The sequence below is a fragment of the Nicotiana tabacum genome, chromosome 22 (genome assembly GCF_000715075.1).
Source record: "Nicotiana tabacum cultivar K326 chromosome 22, ASM71507v2, whole genome shotgun sequence".
Classification (NCBI taxonomy): Eukaryota; Viridiplantae; Streptophyta; class Magnoliopsida; order Solanales; family Solanaceae; genus Nicotiana; species Nicotiana tabacum.
The window spans coordinates 47,837,088-47,845,134 of NC_134101.1; the positions used below are offsets into that span (position 1 = coordinate 47,837,088).

Sequence of the window (8,047 nt, forward strand, 5' to 3'; positions counted from 1 at the left end):
GAAGAAAATGTTATTTTGCTTGGAATCGTTATTTTTAGGAAGTTCTTGTTCTTGTGAATTTAGATGACGTATTCTTGATGAAGTTTAATTCTTTTCAATCAAGTTCTAGTTTTAAGAGACAATGCTTCTCATTTTATAAATGAGTTTGACGTGGAATCACATAATCCCGACCCTGATATGAGTGGACGATGTACTTATGTTATATTAGTACCAAATTAATTATATTCGATAATATCGAAGCTTGTATTTTGATGATAGTTATTATAATCATTAAGTTTTTATAGACTTGAACACCGAACTTTATTGCTAGCTAGTACTTGGTATACTAAAGATGGTGCCCTCGCTATGCTCAAGTCTTGGGTCCGCCTCTGGGTTCAAGAATTAATTGCTATTAATTTGGATCATGTATATTTATGCTTGTAAAAAAGATGTACATATACTGTATCGTTGGCTTAATTTCATGTGAGACTCTAGTATAAAAAAATTCACGGTATTTCGTTGTGAAAGTGTCATATTTAGATTGTTCTTATTAAAAGAAAGAGCTGAATTGACATTGCTGGCAGGCGATCGTGTTTTTCACAAGATTTTTCGTTACTCATGTCAGCATCCTCGCTTCTGGTATCTCAAGGTCTTGTCCAGGGTTGTTCATTTGGATCGGATATCCGAAATCCGAACCGATCCGTTCAATTTTGGATTTCGGATTGGATCGAATTTCAGATTGTGTTTATTAAAATTTTGGATTTCGGATCGGATTCGGATTGGTATAATTTTAATACGATCCGATCCGATCCGGAATCCGATATTATTAGGGCATGTATAAATACTAAACTTTAATTTCGGATAATTAGTACTTCCTTTATATTTTCCTCCAAGTTATTACCTTTACAATTGATGGATTTAGCTATATTGGCACCATAGTGCTCTCATAATTGTAGAAATATTAATTTTTCTTACTATATTGCCTCTTTTACAAAGAAAATATGCATATGAGTTTGCAACTTTGAGGCATAATAATCCGATCCGAAATTCAAAAATTCGATTCGATCCAAACTTTAAAATCCGATCCGATCCGATCCGATATTAATTCGGATCGGATTCAGATTGTATTTTCTAGAATCCGAAATCCGAAATTCGATCCGAAATGTGCTAAATCCGATCCGTTCCATACACAACCCTAGTCTTATCACCAAAAACCTTCCCTGATTGACATACGTTCCGCTGTTGACACATCCCCAAGCCCCTTTACTAATAGCCTGTTTGGCCAAGCTTCTCCAATCCTATAAGCACTTTTTTCAAAAAAAGTATTTTTTTCAAAGTTCAAGTGTTTGGCCAAAACTTTTGGAAGGAAAAAAGTACTTTTGAGGAGAAGCAAAAACAATTTTGGAGAAGCAGAAAAAAGTAGTTTCTCCAAAAATACTTTTTTGAAAAACACTTTTGAGAAAAATATACTTAGAAGCAGTTTGTAAAAGTTTGGACAAACACTAATTGCTGCTCAGAAGTATTTTTAAATTAATTAGCCAAATACAAACTGTTTCTCGCCAACTTTTGAGAAAAACACTTTTGAGAAAAAACACTTCTCAAAATAAGCTGATTTTTACAGTTTGGCCAAACAAGCTATAAGTTGGGCATGCTTTAATGCCCCTACTCCAAAGAAGTTATTGGTCGGGATCGTGGAACTATCGCTCAAGAAGTAAGAAGTTGATCATTATTTGATCATAAGGATAATAGTTCTTCTTAGGTCAAGGGCAACCGAACCGGGTGACTTGCAATTTGGTAATGGCACTTTTTAACTTTTTGAATCAAATTACTTATTTTTTTAATTCATAATTGCAATGATAGCCTATCTTCGTTCCTTTATTTTGTCCCTTTCGTTCACTCAAAATTTTACCATTTCATTCATTTTGTTCGGATCCTACCTTCCTTCGTTTTTTTTACTGAAAAATTGATACTCTCATATAAATTTCTTAAAATAACCGGCCGAACCAAAAGGGTATTATCGTCATTCTGAAAATGCATTATTTCTCCTGCATTTCTCGAGGGTTTAGGGTTTCTGATTCATTTCCTTTGCATAGAATCTTCTCTGGTTCTTGATTTTCGTCTTCAGTTAGTATCACCAGGAGACTGAGGCTGTACTTAATTTGAAGAACTCCTTCCTCTGTACTCCCTTCTAGTCTATCCAAGTCCATAATCTCTCCTTCAGGTATATTCCTAAATTCGCCTTGAGCTTCCTCTGAGTACTGACATTCCTATGACGTCAGTATATATATTGATGCTTTATGCTTTAAAACCTAAAAGTAATGCCATTACATAGGTAGATATACTCACATGCTTTGTGTAGACTGTTAGGCCCAATATCCATTTTCTTAGACCCCAAAAAATTTATTCTGTTGGTTAGAAAGGTACAGGTTACTGGGTCCCACATGGAAGCAGATTGTAGCAAGTTCCCCCTGCTATTTATAAACAGTTAATCTGGATTCTGGTGTTGGCAGATGGTTTAAATAACAGTCCTAAGTGCTAACTGCTTTTCTGAATGGAACTCTTTCCTATAAATACTAAGTTTAATAAAATAGATAACTGAGTTGATTGTTTTCTTCTAAATTTAGGTGTTAACAAAGCAGCATTTTGTAGTAGGAAACAGAAATGTGGTGTATGCTTTTTGACAGAGTATGGACTTCTAATTTGCCCGCTAATTATTTTTTTTCCTAGGGATTTGATTTCTACAAAAAGTGGTTCCAGAAGCTAAATCTATGTTCGAGAGATTGAGAGTGTTTGTACTTCAGCATGTTGGCATTCTGCTATCTCAAGTTTATAAATGTATTCTCAATTGTGCATTGTTTATATTAATTAAGCTCATTTAGGACCTTAAATTTGTCAGTCACCTACTGAAAGGATGTGAGACTATATTGTCGGTGGCCACAATTATCGAATGTCAGGAGTAATAAATTTCAGGCCAGATGTGGCTTGGAACCTTCTGAGTCGAGGGTGTCTCGAAAACAGCCTATCTACCTCCACAAGGTAGGGTAAGGTTTGCGTACACACTACCCTCCCCAAACCCTACTTGTGGGATTACACTGGAATTGTTGTTGTTGTTCTTGTATATGGTTTGGAACCTGTGGGTGTTTATTTCAGGCATACTGCATTACACCCAAACATTCTGCCGGTCAAATTTGATGCCTTTTTGTATTTTCCTTTTTTTTTCCGCGGGAGGAGAGGTGGGAATGTTGTTGTAGCTCATGATGAAAGTCTTGTTTTCCTGTGTGTGTGTGTGTAAGAAGGGGGGGGATGTATGCCCAATTTTTGGCTTGTCTCCTTAAACTACTTTTTTCTCCAATGGCTATTTTAATCGCCCGAAATCGGTTTGCTTTCTGGTGTGTACTTGTGATGTTTCTTCTTTATTTTTCTAACCTTTTATTGCTTTCAACAGAGTTACAGATTCCTAGCTACATGTCAGGCAAGAAGGAGGCTGGGGAGATCAACACACTTGTTGCAAGTAATGGAAGTACATCTAGGATCAGTGAAACTGGACTTCGTCTTTATCCAGTCTCCATCAACGACTCAGGCGAAGGTTTACCATATGCTCCTGTAGATTGGCCGATTGCTGGTGATAAGTGGTGCTGGAAGGCAGGGAAAAGAGTTTCAGTTTCAGGCTACATTAAGGATAGATATCTGTATCTTCCAAAGCGTCTTCGGGCTCTCAAAGAAGGAAAGGGATATACTTTTCGAAGTAGGCCTTCGATTGAACAATATCTCCGATCTGAGTTTCCTAATGTAGATATCAATGGATTCTTTGCCTCGTTCAGTTGGATGATTCCCGCAAAGGAGTCAGCAAGCTCAAAAGGTTAGCTTTCAATAAGGCTAACCTGTTTCACCTGTTAGCATGTTGACATCATCTGTTTCACCTGTTATCCTCTACCTATATATCTGCCTCCTGGACTCTGTTCCATCTCTAATCATTTTTTTATGTTATTTAAAGAAAATAGATGTCCCCGAAGGAACTGTCCATCTCTAATCTTTGTTGTTCCTCTTTCATCAGTTCTTTATTTGATTCCTTTTCTATCAAATGTGAATGTTGTGTGAAAATTTGTAGAGTGCTGCTAGGAGCAAACTTTGTTGTGTATCTCATAATTAATACGAGTATTTAATATTTCTGAACCCATCTGGCAAAGTATCTTCGAAGATCCATTGTTTCCATCAATTACTTCAGAGATGAATTAGATGTAGCTCATTAGCTAATTATAACTCTACATGTAAGTAATATAGATATATTTCGGTTAAAATTTGAGGTTGCTAATTTTCCTTTAGAATCTTAGGAGAGTTGCCACCCATATTAGGTTGAATTCTGTACTATAGGAAACCAAATATATAAAAAGCGTAAGCATAAACTTTTTTGGAATGATCATTGTAAATGGAAAACTTTTACCATTTTATTAATGTTTAATTATCTAAAGATGAACAATGTTCAAAAAGTAACAATTAGTCGTCTAATTATTAGGTATAGTCTGGATCGTCATTTGGTTCACAGACTAGTTATGTGATGAATATTGATACATGGACATTGAATAGTAATGCAGTGTTTGTTCTGTCTTTTGCAAAGATTATGACACCAAAGATAAGAATTCACTTTACTAATTGGCGTCGCTCTATAACGTTTAAGTTTGGTTTTGTTAATTAAAATTTATAAAGAAGTTTTACTATATAACAGTTTCATGATATTTATCTTTACCAAAATTATATCTAATTAAGTAATACTTTAAGGTGGTATTAACTATGCATCTTTTCTTATAACCAAATGAGCCCTTGAGACATCCTTGGTGCACTTTCTGAACGTAACCTACTCGAAGATCCCACTCAGGTTAAATCCACGTGATTTGAATAGCTTCATCTACACTAAAGACTCATGTGATGCTAGTATCTTAATTTCATTTCCTATTCATTACAAATAGCTACTCAGTCCATACAGATTTTTATTTTTTCATTCCGTGTCAGTAGATCTTTTTATTTTTTAAGTGAATTCCGTCAATGATTATAAAGTCTGTACACTGTTGGTGGATAGCATGTGTTCTTGTGTCTCTTTCTAGTGCTTAAGAGGAGCAATTTGTGGACTTGATGTTAAATATGTTTTCCTTTTGTGTAAATATCAAATGTGGCTCAGATATGAAACAGAAGCTTACGTCTTCAGGGACAAAAATGGAGCCTTCACCGTCTGATTCTCCTTTAGGAATCATTACTTGTAAGGCTGGTAACAGAATCTGTAGCAGTTTAACAGCAGAAAATCCTTTACCGGAGACGATGATTTGTGATGTCTGTTGCACTGAGCCTGGTTTTTGCCGAGACTGTTGCTGTATCCTTTGTTGTAAAACTATCAGTTCGGATTATAATGGGTACAGTTACATTCGATGTGAAGCAACAGTAGTTGATGGCTACATTTGCGGACACATTGCCCATGTTGACTGTGCTCTACGAGCTTACATGGCTGGGACAGTCGGAGGAAGCATCGGTTTGGATGCAGAGTATTTCTGTCGATATTGTGATTCAAGGACGGATTTGGTTTCACATGCTTTGAAGCTTTTAAACATCTGCGCATCTGTTGCTTCTTCTGCTGACATTGAGAAGATTTTGAATGTTGGCATTTGTATTTTGCGTGGCTCACAAAAAAAGAGTGCAAAACAGTTGTTGCGTCGTATTGAATCAATCATGGCAAAGGTATAGCTGATTGATGACTGGTTCTTTGTCTCCTGATGATATTACCTTTTTTACCTACTTTTGAGGTTTACAAGATACCAGAATGACCAATCTGATAATCGTATCAGCTTATGGATGGGGCCTGCGTTGAAGATGTATTTAAAAAGGAAAGCTCTGTGGATAGCACTGGTAACTCTCTGCCCTCTTGTATTCTTTTTTGAGTTTAATCTCTCACCTTTGACTTGAATATCTGTATCTGAGCAAGATATTTCTATATGTGCACATGCACATTCTCGTATTTTAACTATTATCTATTCCAGGGATTGAACAAATATGTACATCTGTGCAGTGTATATAAGTTTGTCTTATATCAGTGCTTCCCATTGTTCTCAAGTACCAAAGAAATTTGTTGCAACTAAAGCACAATATGAACAGAAAATGATCAGCTTGGACTGTTGTACAAGAAAATAAAATTGGAGAGCCCTGAAAACAGTAAGGAAGGGGAATGACGTATAACCAGTGCATCAGTTAAATGCTCTATTCAACTGCTCCTAACCAGAGGAGGGAGATTGATTGCATCCTTAAGAAAATGCATCAATCACTTGAAGGATCTTTTGTAGGGTGCTGTTTTGGTTATTGCAGCAATAACATCTTCTGATGTATAGAGTTCTGTCTACTTTTTTTTTCATCTTTCCTTGAGCCGGGGGTCTATCGGAAACAGCCACTATACCCTGAAGGTAGCGGTAAAGGTATGCGTACACACTACCCTCCCCAGACCCCACTTGTGGGGATATGTTGGAGTTGTTGTTGTTGTTGGTGGTGTAAAGAGTTCTGTCCTACGACAGTTAGTTCTCTGCTTGTAGCACTACTGCTCAGATTATTCTGGAATGTATCCTGTTAGGAACTGCGCCGCCACTGTGCTTATGATTCCTATTGTTGGGCATGAAATGCAGCCATGTTTTTAATGATGTTGTCCATAAGTTTCATTTAACTTGGTCTGTCTTTAGTTTTTTTCTGGAATCCTGGTTCAGTGCTCAATTTGCTATTATTAATGAAATCCCGTGTTGGTTCATTCCCTACTTTTTTTCTAATGTCGTGTAGGATTTTTTTGATCCTTTAGATGTTGGACAGCGGTTTTCAACTATGTTGCTCGGACTCTCCAAAAATGTCGCTGAGTGCGTGTCGATTTTTTCAAAAGTAGTGCATTTTTGGAGAATCCAACATGGGTGCGGCAACATTTTGAAGAGTCCGCACAACATAGGTTTTCCAGGTGCTGCTTTCTGGATAATTAGAGCTGTAATCCAGTACATTGCTAGTTAATTGCCATTCACCACTAATCTCAATCCAGCGATTTAATTTCTGTAGCCCTTTTTGTAGGTCTGTATTGGAGCAAACAAATGGCATAGTTAAGAGTGTAGAAACCGATATGTAGTTGCTTCTGTTTTTATTATATGCTCTGAGGATTAGATTGATCAAATTATGCAGGCATTTTAGGAACTGGCAACAATTATAGTAAGAAGATTAGGGAAGGTATTTTTGCTCAAAAGAACTACCGCATGTGAATCAATTTACATCCTTTATCACCATGTGATAAAACAGAATGACATATTAACTAGTGTATAATTTAACAAATAACAATGTATAAGGAGCAGAATATCTTAATTACTAATTTGTTTGATTAAACATCAAATGTGAATTTGCATTGTGACTATTGTACAAGAACAAGGCGGCCACCGCCTCCCCAAACACCCCTTCCTCCATCATCAAACTCTGCAGCTTCACGGCCGCCCTTTGGCACCGTCACAACAAGCGCTCCGTCCACAAACGCCGCCGTGGCCAGCCCCGGCATTGTTGAAGCGAGCAACCTGTACCTCCACGTGTCTACACTCAATTGTTCCAACAATAGCCCCATTTCACCATCTCCATTGCCCTTTCTCACGACAATCTTCGTTACCCCGGGATGAATCTCCACGGCCAGCTCCTTCCAAGTCGATTTCCGCCACGAAACGGAAGAATCCTTCAGTCTCTTCCACCGTCACATCCGCGTCAGAACGGAACGGCAATTCCAATACGTTGTTAAATACGTGAGGAAGCTTCCGCAGTTTCTTCACGGCGAAATTTCCTTCCATTAGGGAAAAATTAGAATCAATTTCTTCACGGAGGGCAATGTTTCGTTTCAAGGACAGAGGAGACTCTCATGCCCTGAATTTGTAAGCTTGAAAAGATTAGAAGCACAAAAATCTTGAAAAGGCTCACAATTGCAATGGGATGAGAATTGAGATGGGGTTAAGTTCCTGTTATTAACCCCAGATGAGGAAATTGATGATTGCATTAAATAATTTATATACTTTTTCATCATAGTTCT

The 8,047-nt window shown here is 37.2% G+C and overlaps 2 protein-coding genes across 5 annotated transcripts; one reads left to right on the forward strand and one right to left on the reverse strand.

Moving 5' to 3' along the window:
* Window positions 1-1,995: 1,995 nt before the first annotated feature.
* Window positions 1,996-6,647, forward strand: LOC107799133 (uncharacterized). 4 transcript variants are annotated; one of them, XM_016622216.2, is made up of 5 exons: window positions 1,996-2,200; window positions 3,425-3,838; window positions 5,153-5,703; window positions 5,811-5,871; window positions 6,003-6,647. In XM_016622216.2, exons 2-5 carry the CDS (start codon window positions 3,445-3,447, stop codon window positions 6,038-6,040), a joined length of 1,044 nt encoding a protein of 347 aa, XP_016477702.1. In that variant the 5' UTR covers window positions 1,996-2,200; window positions 3,425-3,444; the 3' UTR covers window positions 6,041-6,647. The 4 variants fall into 4 exon arrangements, with proteins under 4 accessions (XP_016477702.1, XP_075100658.1, XP_016477701.1 ...); XM_075244557.1 differs by having other exon boundaries at window positions 5,180-5,703; XM_016622215.2 differs by having other exon boundaries at window positions 5,180-5,703; window positions 6,032-6,299.
* A 743-nt stretch (window positions 6,648-7,390) lies between these two features.
* Window positions 7,391-7,811, reverse strand: LOC107799129 (uncharacterized). Its single transcript, XM_016622208.1, has 2 exons — window positions 7,600-7,811; window positions 7,391-7,547 (listed from the first exon to the last, which is right to left on the reverse strand). The coding sequence occupies exons 1-2, from the start codon at window positions 7,809-7,811 to the stop codon at window positions 7,391-7,393; spliced, it is 369 nt and encodes a 122-aa protein (XP_016477694.1).
* Window positions 7,812-8,047: the final 236 nt, after the last annotated feature.

Excerpts from the sequence above, each read along its gene's own strand:
- LOC107799133 (XM_016622214.2), top strand. The coding sequence starts at position 3,445 with ATGTCAGGCAAGAAGGAGGCTGGGGAGATCAACACACTTGTTGCAAGT. Across the intron at positions 3,839-5,152 it reads GGAGTCAGCAAGCTCAAAAG|ATATGAAACAGAAGCTTACG; the intron begins GTTAGCTTTCAA and ends AATGTGGCTCAG. Across the intron at positions 5,872-6,031 it reads AAGCTCTGTGGATAGCACTG|TGTATATAAGTTTGTCTTAT; the intron begins GTAACTCTCTGC and ends ACATCTGTGCAG.
- LOC107799129 (XM_016622208.1), bottom strand. The coding sequence starts at position 7,811 with ATGGAAGGAAATTTCGCCGTGAAGAAACTGCGGAAGCTTCCTCACGTA. Across the intron at positions 7,548-7,599 it reads GAGAAAGGGCAATGGAGATG|GTTGCTCGCTTCAACAATGC; the intron begins GTGAAATGGGGC and ends GTGGAGGTACAG.